Source organism: Aplidium turbinatum, chromosome 7 (assembly GCF_918807975.1).
Source record: "Aplidium turbinatum chromosome 7, kaAplTurb1.1, whole genome shotgun sequence".
Lineage (NCBI taxonomy): Eukaryota > Metazoa > Chordata > Ascidiacea > Aplousobranchia > Polyclinidae > Aplidium > Aplidium turbinatum.
In genome coordinates this window covers 16,633,203-16,657,392 of record NC_137478.1, presented here as the reverse complement: position 1 = coordinate 16,657,392, position 24,190 = coordinate 16,633,203, and the positions used below count along the sequence as shown (strand labels likewise).

The 24,190-nt window shown below is 37.1% G+C and overlaps 1 protein-coding gene across 2 annotated transcripts in view; it reads left to right on the top strand.

The window, feature by feature from the left end:
• LOC145774372 (guanine nucleotide exchange factor VAV2-like) overlaps positions 1-24,190 on the top strand; it is a 145,029-nt gene that overhangs the window by 10,270 nt on the left and 110,569 nt on the right. For both annotated transcript variants that reach the window (XM_082585605.1, XM_082585604.1), the window contains exons 4-7: positions 2,644-2,733; positions 8,239-8,365; positions 13,003-13,152; positions 13,896-13,991. In XM_082585605.1, the coding sequence (XP_082441731.1) occupies positions 2,644-2,733; positions 8,239-8,365; positions 13,003-13,152; positions 13,896-13,991 (463 nt within the window). The remainder of the gene's footprint in view (positions 1-2,643; positions 2,734-8,238; positions 8,366-13,002; positions 13,153-13,895; positions 13,992-24,190) is intronic.

The window sequence follows — 24,190 nt, the reverse complement described above, 5'->3', positions numbered from 1 at the left end:
CTAGAAAATCGGTCAATGACTGATAAATGACTGAAAAAAAAAACAGTTTACATTAATTTGACATCTAGCGACGTTGAATTATCATAAAATAACGTTATATAATTGCTCAACCAAATACCGGTAACAAATTAATAGCTCCCTGCGAGAAGATTGCCTCGATTTACGTATGCACTAACATAATTTCGGCACAATTGGGATACTGCGAGCATCACAAAGTCTGTTTGATGAAGAACTAGATGTCAGAATCGGAATCATCAGATGCTGTATCGGAGAATGAGGTTGTCGTGTCATCACTGAAATCGGACACATTAAGAGGCTCATTGCTTGGCTGTAAATCTACACTGTCTTCGCCGTTCGCAATGAAGCGTCCACGTTTTGCCGCTTTCGTGCTTTGATACCCATCCACACGCCTCTTTGCAGAGCTCCATCAGGGTATTGACTAAGGAACAAATCTATGGCCGTGGCATAACGACTGGGAGGAATGTCTAACTTAAACCCTAACCTTGCAAGCGCTAGTGTGGCCTCGGCATTTTTATTGCTGACGCTAATGCCCTTTCATGCATCTGCGTCGGAAATCACCTCGGCAATTGCCGATACTAATTTCGAAGACTGAGAAACTCTTTTCTTAATTAGAACAAAAATATCGAAAAGTATCAAAATATCGAGTATTTTTTCAAATATCGTATCGTTTTTTTTTTTTTAATATTGCCCAACACTAGTGAGTTCTTAAGTGTTCTACATTACATACTGTTTAAAAATTGTAACATAACACAACACAGGTCAACAAATTTTTTTTGAATTACTGTTGCATAAAATTTTTTAACAAATTCTATATTAGTTAGCAATGTAAAGTTAATATATATGTAAAATGATGTAAAAGCAATAAATTATGATGTTTTTTAATAATTAATAATGTATTTTTAGATATTATTTTTAAAGAAATAAAAAATAGTCAACAGTCATGCAAATTTCACTTTGTGTGGAGCAACATGTACTTGAGAGGTTATTGTTATTTTTTTATTTACTTGAACAGAAAGTCCTTGGACTTTTTTTCATTTTATGATTACCGTAAACAACTAAACATATTGAATATCACTTAGATGCCTTTTAATATACTAAATATCTTACTAAACTCTCTAAAATATAGGTTTAATTCTAAACATTAATTGAAAGGTCTAAAATGTGCCAGAGAAGCCATCATCAGCTCTATCGTGTGGAAAAACCAACTCTGAGATCATTAACCTCTTAAAAGTTGCCAAATCCACTGTTTACCATGTTGTCAATAGATTTAAGGAATTTGGTACATCTGAAGATCGTCTTAGGAGTGGAAGACCTCATACTCCTCGAACAAAGAAAGTGGTTAAGGCTGTCCAACAGATCCATCCGTCAAATGGCCATAGTGTGAGCAAAATATCAATTAAAACCATTGTGGAAAAGGATCTTCAGTTGTCTCCTTATACGATGAGAAATCAACAGTTCCTTAGACCTATCCAAAAGCAAAACAGACTTGAAAGAGCACAAATTCTTCTCGGAGAACTGAAGGCAGGCACGGCCAGGCAAGAGATAATTTTTTCAGACAAAAAACTCTTCACAATTGAAACTCAGCTCAAGAATCAGAATAATAGAGTTTATCCAAAGTCTTCAGCAGATATTAAAGATTCTGTGAGAAGAGTTTACCACCGTCTTCTGTCATGATGTGGGCCGCCATCTCCAAAACTTGGAAGTCTCCTCTGATTTTTATGGAACAAAGGGTTAAAATCAATTCAGATTGCTATTAACAATGTGGCTTAAGTTGATGACGTGGTCTGTGGTCTGTTCCTCAGCACTACATTCCCAAGTACAAAAAGAAGCCATTTCCCGTTGGTGCATGGTTGAGCAGAAAAGCTCGAGGTCTGTACGGAGACGGCCCAGGCGCACCTACGCCTGTCTTTGTAGTGTCAGGCCAGTGGGATGGGTGTTGGCATTGGGGATGAATGAATGGAGTCTGATGGTGTTTGATTTCCGTTGAGAGTTTCATTTATGATCCACCCAATTAGTCGCAGCGATGTTTTGTTTATCAGCTTCGTTGATCAAAAGTTGAGCGGCTGGCACCAATGGTTGTCTTGATTTCATTCGGCCCGGGTGCTCTCTTAGGAGAGCAGAGATCTTGAAATGGTGAAGATGGTTGGGCTCCAATGCTCATCGACCAAGAGAGAGAGAGTGGCTTCTTCTCGATGAAGCTCAACAGGTTGGATGCCAGCAAGGATTGGAAGATTATCCAATGGGTTGAGATGCAGACACTCGGTCACTGTACACAAAATCACTCCTGATATAATATAATACGTGAATTCAAAAAAGACCCAATTCCATTTTTTCTAATTTTACTTTTGTGCTTTTTCGATTTCTTTCAGTGTCTTCTAACTTGTACCTGAAAAAATGGCTAAACTTTTCAAGCAGACACATGAAACACACCCAAGTCAATATTGATTTTAAGAAAGTTCAATTGAATGACGCATTGTTTATTGAATTCGGTAGAAGAGAAGTAGTTTTTGTAACTTTCAAATTTTATAACAGATTTTATAGATTTATGGTCTGAACAAAATGGTGGTGTCTACTGTCTAGTGTTGCGTTATTAAAAACAAGTTGATATTTTCTATATTTCAGCCCGTTCCCTCTTGATACGGGTCAGCAACGTCACTCGTACAGATGCGACGATGATGAAGACATATACAGAACGCTTCCCGACCTTGCCAGGTATTGCTAATCAACGTGCGTCATGCAACCTTATGAGCAATTTATGTTGGCCGATTTTTTCTCTAAAATGTTTCACTTTTTTCTTGTTTTACACATCTTTTGGCAAGCGAACAAACTGCGATGTATGAACACTCCAGCCGTTTGTCCAAACAACAGAAGTCAATTTTTTTTCTAGATGTACTATGCCTGTTGCAAGCTTACACATTCATGCATACGGTAGCTCTTTCCTTTTATCCTGGTGTGTGACTGTATTAAAAATTGTTATGGTTGTAACGTGAAGATGACGTTTGAGTTTATTGAGGAAGATGAGACACTGTTTTCCACGAGCCTGTTTTCCTTTGATCTTTCCACAAAAAGTAGTGTGTTCTAATTGTTTCTTTCTCATAACATGGCCAAAAAAACTTGTTTGAGTTAGTACGTCTTCGTTTGTATGTATGATGTTGTTTCATTTAAAAAAACAACATATTTTAGCGCTCATCTAAATACAACTGGGCCATTCCGTGTCAATTCACACAATCAAGAAAATCAACCTCTTCGATTTTCTTTAAATTTTACACATCCTTTCGCTATCCTATATAATGAACAACTGCAAAATTTGAGTGAAATTTATTGAGAAACACGAGAGTTATGAAGCATTTAGTTTGGGGGGGTTTGCCGAGGGGGCACATTTTTTTAATTTTTGGCCATGTTTGAGGCCCTATTACTGCTGAACTAAATTAGGTAAGAACCCAAATTTTTTGCATGTGGTAATACTTCTGCCAAATATTGAAAAAACAACATCGTTCACATTGTCACTCTAAAAGGTCAAAAGTTAAAGACATCCAAAGTTGGTCGTTTCCAGCTTTCGGCTAAAATTTTCCAAAATTTTAAAATTTTGCCATGACCCTATTTTTAATTGATTTTGGCTGAAATTTAGTAGAAATGTTGCTTATAGGATTCTCTATAAACTGAGAAAATTTCAGTATAAAATATTAAAGGGGTTGGGAGGTATTTAATGTGAAACATGGGTCGAAATGAAAAAAAGAAAAAAGTGGGGTACTTTTAATACCCCGGTTACCCATGACTCCAGTGAAAATTTGCACTGAAATTTTTTTTACATATTCACTAAGATATGACAAGTCTACCATGCAAAATTGATCCATGGTTCTCAATGTTTTCTTATAGAAAGTATTTGTCAAAGTTTGGACAAAAACGCTAAAAATTAGAAATGAAAAATTCAAGGGGAGTAGGGGTGATCATTATTTTTTCTTGTTATTGGCTATATAAAGTGTTCTTGATGACAGTAGCAATATTATGTGCTTGACAAATGACAATTGCAGACCTATGGATAATTTTTGCAAGACGTTTTATGCAAAAAGTTTATAAGACATTATTGTCTTTATGTGTTTTAGCTACACTGTCCGATATCTTTTTGTTCGATCGTTTGGTATTAAATTTTCTTTAATTGCATGAAGAAGAAGAAGTATATAACGACCAACTTTGGATGTCTATAACCTTTGACCTTTTAGAGTGACAATGTGAACGATGTTGTTTTTTCAATATTTGGCAGAAGTATTATCACATGTAGGGGAGACTGGGGTTAGTTGGAAACTTTTTCTTTTAAAGTGAAATTTAAAACAACTGGTGCATAACCTGACAACTTGAAGTGGCTTAAATTATCACCTATGGTGTCCTGTATCTTACAACCAAAAATAAGTATTGAGTCAATTCAGCTTTTAATAGAAATTTAAAATAAACAAACATACAATTGATTTTCCAACTAACCCCATGTCAGGGGTTAGTTGGAAAACATCATGGAGTTAGTTGGAAAACGTCATGAGGTTAACATTTACATGTCGTTGTAAGCAAATAAATTACTTTCTTTCAAGTAAAAAAGCAATAAATTCAACAACCAATTACTTTTAACCAGGGTTTCTCATCCTGGAGGCCATGGACTCTAGTAGGCCATGAGCCTTTTTCAAGGGCGCCATTGAAAAAAAATAATTTTTTAAATTTATTTACTCTATGTCCTTTCCAAGTTATTCAAAGTTCAAACTAAAACCTTACAATGTGCTAAAAACAAGTATATTAGAACATATACTACTTTCAAAAGCACAATTTAAAACTTCAAAAGTATTCAAAACATTTTCCAACTAGCCCCATCTACAATTTTCCAACTAGCCCCATCAGGACATGACTAACAATTTTCCTAAAATATTCAAGCATGGTTCATTTGACCAAAATTTATTTATTTCTCAGTATTGTGGAACAACTACAGCTAACACACACCAAAAAACGTGTGTCTATCTTTAACGACATGGACGCACAAGATGTTTCCCAAAGAGCCAAAAATTTTACTTCATAGCTAAAAAAATAAAAAATGTTCACTCAAGCAGGCATACCTGGACTCAGCAAATCGAAACTAACATGGATTGTGTGTTTTGACAAACTACATCACATGGTGGCAGTAAATATTTAAAAAAGTTTTCGGGAGTTGCAAAAATGCTGATTTTTCAACTAACCCCGCTTTCCAACTAACCTCAGTCTCCCCTAAAAAATTTGGGTTTTTACCTAATTTAGTTTAGCAGTAATAGGGCCTCAAACATGGCCAAAAATAAAAAAAATGTGCCCCCTCGGCAGACCCCCCCAAACTAAATACTTCATAACTCTCGTGATTCTCAATAAATTTCACTCAAATTTTGCAGTTGTTTATTATATAGGATAGCGAAAGGATGTGTAAAATTTAAAGAAAATCGAAGAGGTTGATTTTCTTGACTGTGTGAATTGACACGGAATCGCCCAACTGTGTTTCCTTGCTTAGCATCCAGGTTTCACATCCATACGGCAAAATAGGAAAGATATGCCACATTGTAACAGTTCTTTCTACACTCTTACCCGGATACCGTAGACACAAATGTTGGAAAGATTGATGACTTAGTTTATTGGGATATCAAATGTAAAACAGTCAAAGAAATAGTCGAATAGTTCTACTTACATATAAGATGTTATATGGAAGCCTTGAAAGACTTTAACAAAGGGTTCAGCACTTCTAACGAGGATTGTAAAAAACCCAGATTTTTTAAAATAAAATCCAGCCTGCCCTGGTTTTTATGGGTAAGAACGGGCTTCAAGTAAAAAAATTGATTATTATTTATGCGATATGCATGCATTCGTGTGAAAAACCATGCTCTTGGGCAGTGAGTTGCGTGTTGCTAAGTCTGTTAAATGTATCAAGAATTTAATTCAAACATATACAATACATTACTTTTTTTCTAACAATGGTTGCAACAAAACTAATGCTAGAAAGATGGCAATCCCGATAATCACACAAACTTTGCAGTATATATTTGGTTGATTAGTTTTTGAAAGTAAAACTTTTGTGAAAAAGCTTTGTTCTGTCACAGGTATTACCACAAATTTTTTTCTTGAACAGCTTTGAAGTTTTCTCAAATTAGAGCAGACTTCCTCATCTGGCAACATTGATTTGTGGCTTTTGCCAATAACCATCTCCTTTTTGAAAAGCCTGTGTGTTTTCAGTCCTCGAAATTAGCGGCGGCACACGGCAATTGCCGTGGTAAATGCTGCCGCAAACGTCATAATGGCCATTATGCTACGGCAATAAAAATGCCGTCGCAAAATGAGCATTTAATTCGGACAATTGTTCAAAATTTCTTCCTGTTTGATTTACTCGCAGCAGGAGTTTAATCAGCAGAAACATCGCACCAAGACCTCACCTCGGACTATTTACTTGCTGTGAACACTCACACAGTCTTCGAAATTAGCATATTTTTACTTCGCAAAAACGTTGACGAGGCCAAACGGCAAAAGTTGAAGTTGCCTCGGCAATTGCTGTGAACGTTTATTACGAAAAAATTGCACCAAAACATGTAAAATGAGAAGAGAAAAAAAATAATCAAATAATCTATCACGACCGCACTGTTTGATTTGTTGTGATGTAATAAATAATAATACCAAAAGTAGCGATAAAGCGAGCAACGCGATACGCACGCTGTTCGGTGATTCACGTTAAATAAGTCATTGGGGGGGGGGGGGGGGGAAAGTAAGTTAATTTTAGGTTGAATCAACGCTCGAGTCAGCACAAATCGATTTAATTTTCCCGGCGGGTTATATCGCGTAACAACAATGCCCAATAAGAAATTCACGTTTGTTTTACATTAATGCGACATCTAGCGACGTTAAATTATCATGAAATAACGTTAATTGCTCAATCAGGTACCGGTAACAAATCAATAGCTCCCTGCGAGAAGATTGCCCCGATTTACGTATACACTCACATAATTTCGGCACAATTAGGATACTGCGAGCAACACAAAGTCTGTTCAATAAAAAACTAGTCAGAATCGGAATCATCGGATGCTGTATCGGAGGATGAGGTTGTCGCGTCGTCACTGGAATACTTGAAGACGCAAAACTGCCAGTTCATGAACGCGCGATGCCATATGATCGGAAGCATTACTTTTCTTTACTGCCGAAGAACCTCAATTTTGTACCACTTTTTATATTCGCAACAACACCGGTAAAAAATAAGCATTTGATGAAAGAATAACTTTTGCGTAACAATTAAGCCAGTATTTGTAAGGTTGCAAACTTTTTACAGCTCACAAGAGCATTGTCAGCGCATAAAATAGCTTGCTTGATGCTCCTGGGCTACCGCCGTGTGACACACGATGAAGAAGAAGCGCATACAATTTCGTTTGATTAAAGCATACGGCAATTGTCGCCGCAATCCAAGGTTTGCTGATTTGGCGACGGCAATGTCTTTGCCGTCGTAGATGGAAGCTAATTTCGAAGGCTGTGTTTTTACAAGTAAAACCAGCCCGGGTGGGCTGGGCTACCCACTACAACCCTGCTTCTAACAGTTAATCAATATAAAAGTTTGGAACCACTTAATGTAGGCAAATAATTTAATCGGAGTTCACCATTAAATTTTAAGGTTCATGCATTGTTCTGATGTACACCACCCAGACAGCAAAATCTGTCATTTTTATGTCCTGAGACAATATAAAAATGAGAGATTTTGTTGTCTGGGCAAGTGGGCAACCACAGCTTACATATCTAATCAACACTGCATTTCCAGTAAGCATTTTTATTTTGTTGTTGTTTGCCTTACATTAAAGATTCAATTGCATCTTTTCATTGTATACGGTAGTATTTTTTATTACCTTGTAGTTTTTTACCTTGCACTATGAATGGCTAGAAGGCAAGTGTGCTGGGATTCTGCATACGTTGTATTGTATCAATGTAAAGAACGGTTGGTTTGCTGTCTGGGAAATACGAAAAATAATCGCAAGTCGTACAATTTATTTTGAAGGATTGTTATCAAAATCTTAACTGCAAATCAACATCGTATTTACTTTTTTCTGCTTTTTTATATCTTTCTGTGTTTAATTTAATATTTTTAATTTCCTTACTGTCATTGTTAAAAAAAAGGAATTTTTTATTTTGAAAAGTTAATCCTGTGTAAAGTACATAGGCCAATCTTAATTCGAATATTTTCTGTATTAGCGAGCGTGAACTGATTGATGAAGAAGATAATCTTTATGATTCCGTTCCTGAGGAGGACAAAGAGGAAGGGATTTATGGATCAGTGATTGCAGTGAAGCGTCCAACATCAACCTCCACTCTTCCCAAGGTGAGTGGCAATTGTTATGCAAACTTATGTTTTCAAGTGTACTATGAGTTATTTTATTTGTAGTGTATGTTATTGTTTACATATGCTCGTTAGGGCGTACGGTTTCGAAACTTTTTTGTCAAATTTTCCAGTAAAACCAATTTTTTTGTCGGGAAATAAGCTAAAAACTCATAATCTCAAATTTTTTTTTCCTACTCCAACAATTCAAGGTCCCAACTCAAGAAAGAAGTTTGGTGTAAAATCATGGTACTGGAGAGGAGAATTTTAACCACTAAAAAGAACTTTGAAGCTTTATGCAGCTAGTATGAGTAACATTAAGAGTTAGATATATAAAAAAGTGTGCTACAGTGGTCACTAGCCTGGGGTTCAAAGAGCTATAGGACTGGAAGGTCCCCAAACAGTAGCTGCAAGGGCCCCAAAAGTGTCCTAGTCAGCTTTATGATAACGCGGGGGTCGACTTGCACTATAATTGCAAGTTCAATAATTAATCTCATTAGCAAGCCAAAGATACTTTAGCCTTGCTTCAATGTTATAAGGAATAACATATTGAACTGTTTAGTTTAAAGATTGTCGATGACATGGTCCAGCACTGTTAGTACTGTTTGCTGGTAGGTAGTCAACTCAAACGGGCCACTCAAAATTGACAAACATGAAGAGCTGTTGCCTGGATGTGCAGCTTCTCATCCCAGCCGTTTTGTGACTTAGAATGAGTTACTCAGTACTCATTAGTCTCTGAAACTAATACCGTAGTTAAATAGATTAATTATTTAAAAAACAAAACAAACAAAAAACAGCTATTGTGCTTGCAGCATATCATTATACTTTTTCTTATTCAGTTCATCACAGAATATTTTATAGTAGTTTTGTAACATTGTAAAATGGCAAGTTCAGCTACTAACAGCCGAATGTCCATAAAATAACTACCAACTCATTAAATAAAAAAGCAACAGAAAAAGTTGCTGAGAAGTTAAAAGAAACTTTGTCTCTTTTTATGACATTACCATGCAATGTTCACCATATTTAATATCACTCGCTACCCCAAACATCTGGCATTCATTAAAAAACAACCAGATGTCAAATGATAGAGCAATTGGTTTTGTGAAAAAATGCATTAGTACTGAAGGAAAAGTAAAGGATAGTATGATATGCAGGCACAGGAAAAAATTAATGAAGTTGATGATAGAATAAAAGGTTATGTTTTTTCAATGATGCACTGATTAATTGCAGCATTCAATGCTGCCAGGGCTGTGGAGCCACTGTAAGAGAGCATTGGCTGCGGCTCCAGCCCCATCAAGCATTTATCCAATAGCTCCGGCTCTAGCTTTGGAGCCATCAAGCATTCATGCAATATGCATGTTCATGCTGAGGAGCTGCAAATTTTAAAAAATTGCTCCTGCTGCGGCTCCATTAAGTATGTTTATAGCATTTACCACAGTAGGACATTACGCTCATGTTTTTACATTATTGCGTCACTGTAAAGTTATTTAAAACATTACTTGTAGGTTTTAACTGCCCTTTATCAGAACTGACGATGCACTAGCAAGTGCGAAATATATTTTCTGTCACATCTACTTACTACTGATCCCTGTTACCTTAGCAATTGAGGTTTTAGCTACTGTAGTAGGGTTAATGGTTTCATACAGTGTGTACCAAAAATGTATCTACTTTTTTGTGTGCTCAGTACTCACTACTCAACTTATATGTTCTCGAAATAACAAAAAAATGGCCAGAAGTTATTGTTGCACTTGCTAACATATTGGGTTTGGTGCACGGTTTGGTGCCTTTGAAGCAGAAGCAAGGAAATAGATCAGTTAATGCAAATCAATAGATGTGTTTATTTTTTTGGTACACACTGTAGACAATGTTTGTTTAAATGTAGAGAAGTGGCAGTTGGGACCTCGAAACCATAGAGTTGAGAAAAAATATTTCACCTGTGGTCCTAACTACTTATTTCCCAATAAAAAACAATGGTTTCCCTATAGGTTGTAAAAAACCGTACACCCTAATGCTCGTGGACTTGGTTAGTGGGTTATGAAGTAAATATTATAGTAATGTTTATATGCCGGTAGTTGTTATATTTGTTTTGGTACATGTGTATTTGTTTTGGGTTACTAATGTAAAATGGATAAACAAAGAAACGTAAAATGGTGCTGGTGAGAGACCAATACTTTTCGTTCATTATGTGGACAGTTAGTTGAATATTATATACTGTATTTTACTACAGACAAGCAAGACACAACAATACAACAGGGTTGAGGATTATAACAATATATTTTACGTATTTGCAACGCTGTTGTATTGTTGTGTCTTGCACAATGCACATCTTTAGTACAAGAAAGCAAACTTTTTGCTGAAACTATATATTTTACTAACGTTGGCTGTTGTTGATACTATCTGGCCTGGATAGGTTATTTTTAATGTGTGGTTTCATTTCAACCTAATCGCATTATGGACAGGATGTTGGTTTACTGCTGTTGCATTCTCAAACTAAAACTGCAAGTTACGTTACAGAAACCTGTTTGAAATTTTACTTTACTGATCAAAGGGAAAAATTAAATGACAATAAAATAAAAATACTACTATAAAGTAAAATCTACAAATGATTATATAATTCTCATTATGGCATTTACCTTATGTGGAAAGTTATGTTCAAAATTTGTGCAGCAAATTTAAAAAAGGTGCATGAGTTGAGCTCGTTAATAATTTTTTTTTATAACTAAAATTTGTTGGAAAGTCTGGTTTCTCATTCACCTAGCTATGTATTTTATTTTACCACGCTTTAAGTAAGATTTGTTTTGTTTTACATGTAAAGTGTTTTCAATATGCTAGTACTGGCCAAAACAAGGCAAGGTATATCTTTATTACACTTATTGTCATGTGTGTAGCTTGCCAACCCAACCACAGGCCTCGAAATTCACGGCGGACACGGCGGACATGTCCGCCGTCACAGCATGTGATGTCCGCGGGAAGTACCCTTTAGATCGGTCATATTTGTCCGCCGAGAAATATCGCAGAAACTAGCGATACAAATCGTCATTGCATAGCACGAACAACTGTTGCAAGAATATAATTTGCGCTGGGAATGCGAAATTATCGCATTCCAAGCGCGCATCTAGAAAAAGTTAATACTGTATCTTTTAGCTTCCATTCAAGCAGAAAAACTTTCGAATTTTACGTTGCTTTAACGATTGATGACATTGAATCAGCGTAACAAAGGTGAATTTTTTGCTAAGAATCGATGGGAGTACCGGTACTTCTACACTAATCACGCGCAACTTAGTTCAAGTCTCACGTCACAATGTCTGGCTTTGATCTCCGAGTAATATTGATAAGGCAAGGTTGGTTACAAAGTTAGATTATAAGAGTAGGCTACTACAGCAAGATGCAGCAAAACTTAAGTTTTGGTAAAAGGCCCAGGGAAAATTCTGAAAGTGAGAATGAGGGCGATGAACCTACTACTAGGAAATTTAGTGGTGATAGACGCATATATTAAATGAACAACGAATGTAAGGATTAGCTTTGTCCAAGATCACAACATATCGTTTACCCCAAGCCATCAATTTCCGATCATCAAGGCCATCAACAATATGAGTGACAACGAAAAAAATCAAAAGAGGTTGTTTGAAATCGCATATTTCATCGCTAAAGAAGAGCTCGCATTTACGTTTTTCCCTCAACTAGCCGGTCTGGAGAAAAGACACGGAATAGATCTCGGTATCACGTATCTTAACGACAAGCACTGATCTCGTGGAGATTGGCGCACGTCTTTGAAGATCGATGCTATTGAAGCTCTCATCATAAGCATATGTTTGGATGGCCTTGATTGCGCTGATTATAACTCCGAGCCTGCCGTGGTCTCGTGGAATACTGATACTATTTTGAAAAGGCGACCGCATCATGGAGAGGGGAAAAATAATTGTGCTTTTTCTAATGTTTTGTTTATTCTTTTCGTCACTTTCGCTCACATAACATGTAAAAATAAACCTAAAGAAAAAAGCCTATAGTGAAACTTTGCACATCAGAAAATAGTAGCGTTACGCGTTAGAGTTTTCCGACTCGTGCCCAGAGCATTGTGACGCAAGAAGCCACACGACCTCGTTCGGCGGAAGTTAATCAGTTATGCGGCGTATTATTTTTTTATTATTTATTTGCATCAGACACAAAAAGTCCATAGAATTCAAATTTTTAACAATCATCATCATCATATTTAGTAGCTACACGGCGTCAAGCGCACGTTGTTGGTCTGATGAAAGCCTTTCAGAGTAACTTTGCTGAAATTTTAAAAAGCCTAAACCGTAGCTATGATTCTCAAATGGCGAAGATTTATCAAGATAAAGGGATTAAGTATGACGATCGACGTTAAAACTGGTGTGTCCGCCGTGAGACTTAATTTGTCCGCCGAGATAGCTGCTCAGACCGGACACGTTTGTCCGCCGTCAACAAAAACAAATTTCGAGGCCTGCAACCATATCAATGTTTGGTTTTGATGTCAGCCATTTTTGTTTATTCTTTTCACGTTTAATGACATTTGATTATGACAAACGTTACGCCTTCCATGAGCCCACACGAAACCAAGCAGGTTATTTTATGAAGTGTCTGTACAACAAGTCATGACATCCTGTTTCTTTTACATCCAGGAAAAGCGAACTTACTGTGTCAACGAAATTTGTGAAACAGAGCACAATTACGTCTTACACTTGCAAATGATGCTTCATAAGTTCATGGAACCTTTAAAAGGAACGACGTTGGATGACAAAGATATTCGAATCATCTTTTCTAATACTGATGTGAGATTAGTTTGCCAAAGTTACTCTGCAGTCAGCAATATACGTGTTTGCTCAAATTTCGACATTTACAGCAAATAATACTCGTGAACTTGCTAATTCTGTTTATTTTTCTATTTTGTAATACAGCTTTTTTTACTTGATTGGAATGGTACGGTAACTGTTTTAGCTCATTCTATACATAACTGTGAGGTTTGTTTCAAAGTAGCTTTTTTTGCAAAAAAATGTATCAAAACTTTCACATGCACTGCTAAAGGCAATTTTAACCATTGCTGTTGTTGTTGCCAAGACATGGGATGAAACATCTTACTTGGGTTCCTGGAAACATCTTACTGGCTTACCTGGAAGCTCGTAATTTCCGTGTGTTTTCTTCACAAATGAAACAACTTCTACTTTTTTGTTTATGTCACAAGTTTCTCTCCCCATCTCAGCACCATTGTTAAATATTTTTTGTCCGAACTCCGGATGACATTGATTGGTTTGTTTGTAACCTGTGCACTGTGCAGATATTATGATACGCACACTTTCATTCTCACACTGTTATTTGTTTTATAACATTCTCAACATTGTTTAAATCATACCATAACCACCACCTTCGTAAAGTCGCAGTCTGTTAGATATAACACTGCAAAAAGGAAATGTGCAACATCTAAAATACAGAACATCTCAATAACAGTTGTGTTCAAAGGCCGTAAACTTTATCACAAATCAGTTGGACATTCAAATAAGAGATGTTTTTATTTCAGCAACTTGTTCCTATTCATGAACAATTCCTAAAATCTCTTGAAAGCGCAAGGAACGACAACATGACGCGGATGAGTCAACCATTCATCAAGTTCAAGGTGGGGAAGCTGAGCTACTTTTAGGCTTTTCTGGTTTGATTTATGCTATGGTCATTTTGTTGTCGTTTTGATGGCTGATAAATTTTCACTGAAACCGAAAAATTACATAACAGTTTGCGTTTTGGATTATTTGCTGAAACGTTTTGTTTACTTCTTGGATAACTGAACATACCAAGAGAACTAAAATTTAGATACGCGGTACAAGCTGCTGGACCATGCAATTAGCCCTACACTACGAACTTACAGAATGATACGGTTAGTTTATTGCATACTGTTCCTTTTGTTGTCACGCACCAAACAGAAAGTTGACGAATTAGGCGATGAAAACAAACATGATGCTGGAAATTACGAGGGAAAGAATTTTGATACAAGGATTACACTTCACATTCCATATCCTGCAAAACTGTTCACTCCATATTCATTCCACGCTTGTGTACTTACGTTTAGCCTCGACTTACAATATGTCGTTAAAAAGTTACCAACGCCAGTGTTAAAACAGCACTGATTTTGTCAGCAAATAACCAACAAAATCAACATAAGATACTCTGTCTAAGGATGACAACCTATCATACGCATGGTTTTTGTTTATGCTGTTTTTCTTCATCAATCTTAATTCTTAATGTTAGAGCTTCGGTAGAGAGTTTGTCTTGTTGAACCGTAGGCATACGAAGCCGAGTAACATGATCAAGTTTAACATCTTGAAGATGTTAAACTTGATCACGTTACTCGGCTTCGTATGCCTATGGTTCAATCTTAATGTTAGAAAATGCTGTTACAATTTAGTAACAATAGCCTGATACTTTTATTAAAGTACTATTACTTCTTGTAAAGTTGACCAGAAAAATAAGTTTTTTTGACGTAACATTGCCGTAGTTTCTGGAAGTTACTGGTCAAAACAATCAGGCTATAAATAATGGCATAATTTGCGTAGTAGATTTGTAGATTTATGAGAGTAAATGAGATGACGAGAAGGTATGAGTAGATGAGAGTGGAATTACTGTAGAAGTTGATTTTTCTAAAAGTTGAAGACGATTGTATCGATGGAGAGAGTTGTATTGAGAAGTTGCTGTCTTTAATTTTTGAAGTTTATTTTGATTATCTGATGGAAGTGCTGAACCACTCGTAAAGTCCTTCAAGGATTTCATTTACAATCTCACTATTAAAACTATTCGACCATTTAAATGAATGTTTAACGTTTGATGTCCCAATAAGCTATGTCATTAATTTTTTTGTCTCTTTATGTTTAAGAAAGAACTGTGATTGTGAGCATGATTGCTATTCAAACCGTGATGAATATTCAAGGTGCTTGGTGTGAACCATAGCAGTCTATGGGTGGATAGCCTACTTAGACGGACTAGTACATTTTTGGGCAATTCCACTGAAACGCCAGCCAATCTCTGCACCAGTCAATTGAAACGCCCGCTATTAATGACATAGTAAATTTAAACAAAATATTACCCAGTTGATCGTCGATATATTTCATTGATTGAACGCTTGATTGTGATGGTAATGGATTGTGATTAATGTTAATTGTCTATCCAACAAATACAGATAAAATCAACAAGAAAGACTATTGTTAAAAACGATAATATAATACTAATAGAAACTTTTCAAGACGATTTCGACAATTGAAATTGCCTCTTGTCAGTGATACAATTTTTTATCTAGCATTCATAATTCAGTATTGTGTTCGGTTCACAGTTTATATCGCCAAAGGTTTGAATAATTATTTAAGAAAGAGAAAGATCTTTCTTATCTTACCCTAGAACACAAGTTTCCAGCATGGGCTTTTTGTGGACTCCTAGGGGTCCATGAGTGTTTTGGTATTGACTATGATAATTGACAGACTATCATCATTGTTTCTGTTAGTAGTAGTAGTAGTCCAGTTTTAATCCGGTGATGTCCCCGTTACCGAGGGTGGCCGGATTCACCTCCAAGTGCCGCAATCGTCTTCACACCCTGCCTCCACATCGATCTGTCTAGCGCGTCCTCTCTTGTCAAGCCCACCTTGCTGCTTTCTTCCTCAACTTGCTTTTTCCATGTTTTCTTTGGTCTTCCTTGTTTTCTACGACCCTCCACTCGCAACTCCAGCGCTCTTCTCAAAACATCATCTTCATCCCTTCTCAAAACATGCCCATACCACCTCACTCCATTCGCTTTTGCCAACTTATCAACACTCTCATTCAACCCAAGCAAGCTCATAAGTTCTTCGGTATTCCTTTTGTCCATCAGCTTTACACCACACATTGCTCTCACCATCGCTCTCTCAGTTCTTCTTAAAATCGCCAATTCGTTTTCCCGTAAGCACCATGTCTCACTTCCGTACAGCATTGCAGATCTCACACAACTAGTATAAATTCTTCCTCTCATTTTCAACGGAAATCTTCTACCACATAACAACTCTCGACACTCTCTGAATTTCACCCAACCAAACCTTCCTCTTGCAGTCACTGCCGCTTCACAACCACCACTGGCATTCAATCTATCTCCTAGATAACAAAAGGCATTTACTGATTCAACTTCGTCATTCAGCTTTTCAACAGGACCAATCATACCTTCCTCAATCTTCTTGCATCTTTCACATTCAAAACCATCTCCAGATCTGCATGTCACTCTCTTCATCTTTGCACATCTTCCATGCACCCATTTCTTGCATTTTGTGCATGTAACAGAATTTGCCATCACTCTTCTTCCGCAGACGCCACATGGGTCAATTTTGCTCATTGTGATTTCCCCTTCCGTTCCGCTTATTACGACCTTTGTCTTTTTGATGTTCACACGCATACCTTTACATTCAAACGACTCTTTCCACTTCTCAAATTTCCCTCTCAGATCTTCCATTGTGTCACTCAACAAAACCAAATCATCGGCGTACAGTATCTCCATTAATGAATCTTCTCTTACACATTCGGTAATCACATCAATCACAATGGCAAAGATTAGAGGAGAGAGGACAGATCCCTGGTGTACACCGACCTTCACCGAAAACTCGTCTGAGAGGGCAGATCCAACGCGAACTCTCGTCCTTGCATCGTCGTGTAGACCCATTACGGCTTGCACGAGAGCTTCTGGCATTACTTTTTTTCTCATTTCCCATTCCATCACTCTTCTTGGAACTCTATCAAACGCCTTTTCCATGTCCACGAAACACATGTACAAGTTCTTACCCTTGTCCCGATATTCCTCTTGCAACTTTCTCAAAATAAAAATAGCATCTGTCGTTCCCTTCCCAGGCATAAATCCACACTGCATCTCGTCCAGCTTCACCACAGATCTTATTCTATTCTCCAACACCCTTTCCACTACCTTCATTGCATGCTCCAACAGTTTTATTCCCCTGTATGACCCACAATCCATTACATCACCCTTTCCCTTGAAGATGGGTATCATCACACTCATCTTCCATTCATTTGGCATTCCTTTTCCATCTAACACACGTTGACTGATTTCCTGCATTGCTTTCAATCCTGTCTCTCCACTTGCGCGTATCATTTCCACAGTGACTTCAGATAGTCCAGGAGCCTTCCCCGATTTCATTTTCTTCATTGCTTGCGTCACCTCCTCTCGAGTAACTCTCTTTAATGGACCTGCTACCACGTCGGCTTCCACATTTTGATCCCAATCGTTTTCCTCGTTCATTATCATCTCCATATGTTCTTTCCAAATTCTTCCACGATCTTTCTCACTGAAACCAAGTTTTCCATCCCTTCCTTTAATACATCGTCCACCATCTACATCTTTCCCATCCCGCTTCATAACCTTCATAAACTTATATACTTCGTTAGGACTGTTTTTTAATTTGGTCAATTCCTGCTCAGCTTCTTTCTTCATAGCTTTTGCAACTATTCTCTTTGTCCGATTTTTCAATTGCTTGTACTTGAGCTTAGTTTCTTCTGATCTATTTCTGCACCAAGCCTTGTATGCGACTTTTTTCTCCCCAATTACTTCCCTCACATCTTCATTCCACCACCACGTATCTCCTCGATCCATCCTGCCTTTTGTTTTCCCACAAACTTCATCGCAAGCTTGCAGAACTCCATTCTTGAAGGATCCCCATACATCATTCACATCGTTGTGAACAAGACTTTCAACTCTCTTTTTAAACCTTTCTCTTGTGTCGGCATCTTCTAACTTCCAAACTTTTCTTTTGATCACCCTTTTTTTATTTACAGTTTTCTTCAGACCTTTCTTGTCCAAATCGATAACCACCAACCTATGCTGAAGTTCGCATGGTATCGCTTTCACATCTTTGATCAGTATTCTGTTTTTCCTGCATACCAACCCAAAGTCAATTTCGGTTTCATTTCCACCTGCACTGAAAGTCACTTTTCTTCCTTCCTCTTTCTTAAACCAGGTATTTGCAACACACAGGTCCTTTTCATCACAGAACTCAAGTAGTCGCCTTCCATCGCGATTTCTTTCTCCCACGCCAAACCCTCCATGAACACCTTCAAACCCATCAATTTGTTGGCCAACGTGGCCATTAAAGTCTCCAAGACCCAATACAATTTCCTGATCACTTCTTGTGCTCCATTCATAGGCCATTTCGTCATAAAACCTTTCTTTTTCTGCATCGGATCTTCCACTTTGTGGTGCATAAGCACAGATTACTCTCATCACTACATTCTCGACCACCATCACTATCGCCATTACTCTGTCACTCTGTCTACAAACCTCAACAACATTTTCATATAGCTCTTCCTTTACCAAAATCCCAACTCCTCCGGTCCCAATATCATTGCCCGACCACCACAGCTTGTATCTCCTTCCCTTGACACCCAAAAACCTGGCTCCTTTGTTCCTCCATCGGACTTCCTGTAAACAGCAAACATCTACCTTCCTCATTCTCAGCTCTTCACTCACCTCAGTACCTCTACAACGCAAACTTCCAACATTTAGACTTCCCAGTCGTATCCCTGAATTTTTATAGAAATGTCAGACAACCCGGAGATTCTTCGCACCCCCTGCCCATTTAAGGGCTGCTGGGGACTGGGGGCCATTCTATTTTTGACACTTATCATTAGGATTTTTGGTGCATGTTTTTCTACAGGGAGCATGCTTTTGCTTACCCCCAACCTCCATTTAAAGACCGAAGTGGTCTTGATGACCAGATGCCTCTGCACGACAACTAACGAGTTCGGCCAACCCGGGTTTGACTTAAGTTTTCCTTCTTGAAAGATGTTGCCATTGTAGCCGTTGTAGCATGTAGCTATCATCCGCCTACGCCGCCAACCTGCCTGGCACGGGCATCAATGTCAGAAGTGAGGTCCAGAACTACCAGCGGGACGTGTTCCGGTACCAACGGGCCCAGACCTGGAGTAAGGTGCTACCTCTCCTCCTGATATTGAGGATGCAGTTTAACGTCATATATATTGTAACTGTCTCCGCCGCCAGTGTAGCCAAATCGTTTGGCATCCGCTGGCTTCGATCAGTCTTTCAACAAGGTTGATAGGATCTCCATTCTGTTTTGTCCTTTGCGATGTTTTGCAATCGATGGAGATGTGGTGTGCTGAGCAAGGATCCCAGGCCAGCTTTTCTGATGTCAGATCTCAGCAGTTGAAATAAATTGGTAGGGTGACGTCCGGTTCGGCCTTGGTACTTTTTGCTGCCAATTATTGCAAATTCAAGGGCTAACGTCATACCCAGGACATATTATATATTATATGTTGTGTCTTATTTTTCAGATTTATTGGTTTTCATATGTTACAAGCTTTTTTCTTGGATGTTCAAGGCTCGCATCTTTACCACTTTGATCGTAAGGGTCATTTTCGATTTTTATGCACTGAAGATGTATTTATACGTTTATCAGGCTAGTTTGAATGTGAGCGTTTCAGTGCCCTACATTAAAGCAGTATCTGTGAGTATGCGTATGATTGGTCTTTTTTCTATTCGGTTCTGGATCTCCATTTCATAATTACAGATTCTATAATCTTTCTTGATTGCACGGTTGCGAGGTTTGCAGTTTTCTCGTTAAATTGGGCTCCTTTTGACTTTGGTTGGTTTATCAGTTTGGCGGATACCGGTAGCGTTTTTTTGGGCTCTTTTTGAATGTGTTATTTGTTTGGTATTGATGATGCATTTTCATCAAAAAATCATTCTCAAAATTTGTGTTTTTTCTCATGGTGAATTTTAATTCAAATGCCTAAATTGAAACAATGCTTTTAGCTCATTCCTAGTCAGCTGATCCAGGCCTTGTCAATTGTCACCCAATGTCATAGATTTTTTTCAAGAAATTGAATATGTTACATAAAAAACTTTTGTTACTGGTTTCTAAAAAAATAATTTTTGAAAAATTGGTCAAGGTTTCGTGAAGTTATGGACCATACAAAATGACCTCTTATTGTGGTCAATGAAGCAGAATGATACCTACAAAAATCATCACCCAAATTCAATAGTAAATTATTTCCATTGTATATAGTCCATCGTCGGTTTGTTCCCCACTAGTGGGGGTGGTCGATTGAATTGCTGCGCGGAAACAATCGGCCACCCCCACTAGTGGGGAACAAACTGACGATGGACTATGATGATGATGATATACTTGAATAAATGTTATCAAATTTTGACAATACATTGCTTCAGAGCCATTCCGTGTCAATTCACACAGTCAAGAAAATCAACCTCTTCAATTTTTCTTAAATTTTACACACCTTTTTATTATCCTATATGATGAACACCTGCAAAATTTGAGTGAAAATTATTAAGATACACGAGAGTTATGAAGCATTTAGTTTGGGGGGGTCTGCCGAGGGGGCACATATTTTTTAATTTTGGCCATGTTTGAGGCCCTATTACTGCTAAATTAAATTAGGTAAGAACCCAAATTTTTTACATGTGATAGTACTTCTGCCAAATATTGAAGAAACAACATTGTTCACATTGTCACTCTAAAAGGTCAAAGGTTATAGACATCCAAAGTTGGCCGTTTCCAGCTCTCGGCTAAAATTTTCCAAAATTTGAAAACCTTGCCAAGACCCTATTTTTGATTGGTTTTGGCTGAAATTTAGTAGAAATGTTGTTTACAGGATTCTCTATAAACTGAGAAAATTTCAGTACAAAATATTAAAGGGGTTTTGAGGTATTTAATGTGAAACATGGGTCGAAATGAAAAAAAGCAAAAAGTGGGGTCCTTTTAATACCCCGGTTACCCATGACCCCAGTGAAAATTTGCACTGAATTTTTTTTTACATATTCACTAAGATATGACAAGTCTACCATGCAAAATTGATCCATGGTTCTCAATGTTTTCTTATAGAAAATATTCGTCAAAGTTTGGACAAAAACGCTAAAAATTAGAAATGAAAAATTCAAGGGGAGTAGGGGTGATCATTATTTTATTTTGCTATTGGCTATATAAAGTGTTCTAGATGACAGTAGCAATATTATGTGCTTGACAAATAAAAATGTAGACCTATGAATAATTTTTGCAAGACGTTTTATGCATAAAGTTTAAGACATTATTATCTTTATGTGTTTTGGTTACACTGTCCGATATCGTTTTGTTCGATCTTTTGGTATTAAATTTTCTTTAATTGCATAAAGAAGAAGTATATAACATCAGAATGCCCAGTTAATGCAAGCCGAAATTTTGTTCACAAATTCACTAAGACGTGACAAGCCTACCATGCAAAATTGATCCATGGTTTTCAGTGTTTTCTTACAGAAAGTATGCGTCAAAGTTTGGAGAAAAACGTTAAAAATTACAAACGAAAAATTCAAAAAAAAATACAACAATATTGAACTATATATATATACTAGAAAACATTTGAAGTGTATTTTTGATTGTGATTCTAGCAATTGTTATATATTTGACAACTGTAATGTAGAGCCTATATATATATACCATGTAGACGTGGTCCTCATTATCAGTGAACAAAATGGCAAATTTTGTCATAATCTTCATTGCTCAGTTTGTATTGTTGTCCAGAAGAACCATGGATACTCGGCACAGCAATTGAACAAATAATGTCATGAAATGGAATCCAGCATGTTTGTTGATGTCTGATAGTCTGGGCCAGTTTAAACATTTGTTGCTTTTGTTTAGTATCATAAACTGAACATTGAAGTCTTGCGTTTCATAGCTTTTTTCACAAATAATGCCAATGTACCAATCAGAATCATATCTGCAAGCCACATATTGGCCTACATTTGCATCATTTTCTGGGGGTTGTGATTGACCTCGTACCACATCCACAAGGGTATGTGAAATATCATTTGACAGTCGACGCATTTTCTAAGACTCACATGATTGTGGAATAAAAGTATGATGTGATCTCGTGCCTGTTATTGTTTTACACAATGCATATCGCTTTTCCAATTCAAATTTTGTGTTGAGGTCTTGAATTTCAGTTGAAGAAACCCAAATATGTTTAAACCCAGAAATGTGATCTTGCTCCCATTGAAAAAGATCTTGTGGTGTGAGAATTTGGTTGGTGGTTGCTGCGTGAAGACTTGCACGACTGCACTGCACATGCAGCTAATTTTTTGGTGGTTTTATCAACTCCATCACATAGACTTTTGCCATGAGATGTAGCAAATAAATGCCACTCAGCTTCAATTCCAAAATCTGTTGAATGATGGCAAAGATTGATAAAAAATTTTACGGTTTTTGTATTGTGAAGCAGCACCATCGCTGAAATAGATCATTTTTTCACATTACCAAGTGATTTGATAATTGCAATTATTTGGTTAATGAATGTATGCATTGTGCTTGTTGAATGTTCCAAGTGATCTGATATTGCAACCAAATTTTTTAATGTTAAAGCTCCATCTTTTTTGTAGTCTATTACAAAAGGGTGAAGGGTTGCCAGGAGTGTTGTCCCAATGGAACCCTTGCACGGCATCTTGGACAATAAATGAGTAGAGTAGTTCTCAGCAAAATCAAGTAGTACTACGACTTCATCATCAGCTAAATTTTGTTTCAAGTAACTTGATTGTGATTTGCTAATGAAGTGATGGGTCTTCTAAGCTGTATTTGGTACATTACGACTCAGCTCTTCGGAGCTGAGTATCTGCTTTGTTTCTACTTTTTATGTTTGATTGTAATATTGACCATCTTGAGTTGAGCCTGATGCAAATAAATAAGTAAATAAAAGCAAGAAAGGTGTCACACAATGATTCAATAAAGTCATCCAGGCTTTTTAGCTGCTCAGTTAATTGTCGTTCTATCAGTATGAGCCCATTGCTTGTCCCTTATAGTATCATCAAGATCATACTGGTTGCTGAATGTATCAATTAAGTAGCTCTTCAAACATTCTCTGCCAGAGCAATCATTGCACAAACTCATCATGCATTCTTTGTTAGAATTATGGAACACACCAATTTTCCAAATAGTCTGTGTATGTCAGCTTATCAGGTTCTTCGGCTTGCATTAACATGGCATTCTGATGTTATATACTTCTTCTTCTTCATGCAATTAAAGAAAATTTAATACCAAAAGATTGAACAAAACGATATCGGACAGTGTAACCAAAACACATAAAGATAATAATGTCTTAAACTTTATGCATAAAACGTCTTGCAAAACTTATTTATAGGTCTATATTGTCGTTTGTCAAGCACATAATATTGCTACTGCCATCAAGAACATTTTATATAGCCAATAGCAAGATAAAATAATGATCACCCCTACTCCCCTTAAAGTTTTTATTTCTAATTTTTAGCGTTTTTGTCCAAACTTTGACGAATATTTTCTATAAGAAAACATTGAGAACCATGGATCAATTTTGCATGGTAGACTTGTCATATCTTAGTGAATATGTAAAAAAAAATTCAGTGCAAATTTTCACTGGGGTCATGGGTAACCGGGGTATTAAAAGGACCCCACTTTTTGCTTTTTTTCATTTCGACCCATGTTTCACATTAAATACCTCCCAACCCCTTTAATATTTTGTACTGAAATTTTCTCAGTTCATAGAGAATCCTGTAAACAACATTTCTACTCAATTTCAGCCAAAACCAACCAAAAATAGGGTCTTGGCAAGGTTTTCAAATTTTGGAAAATTTTAGCCGAGAGCTGGAAACGACCAACTTTGGATGTCTATAACCTTTGACCTTTTAGAGTGACAATGTGAACAATGTTGTTTTTTCAATATTTGGCAGAAGTACTATCACATGTAAAAAATTTGGGTTCTTACCTAATTTAATTTAGCAGTAATAAGGCCTCAAACATGGCCAAAAATAAAAAAAAATGTGCCCCCTCG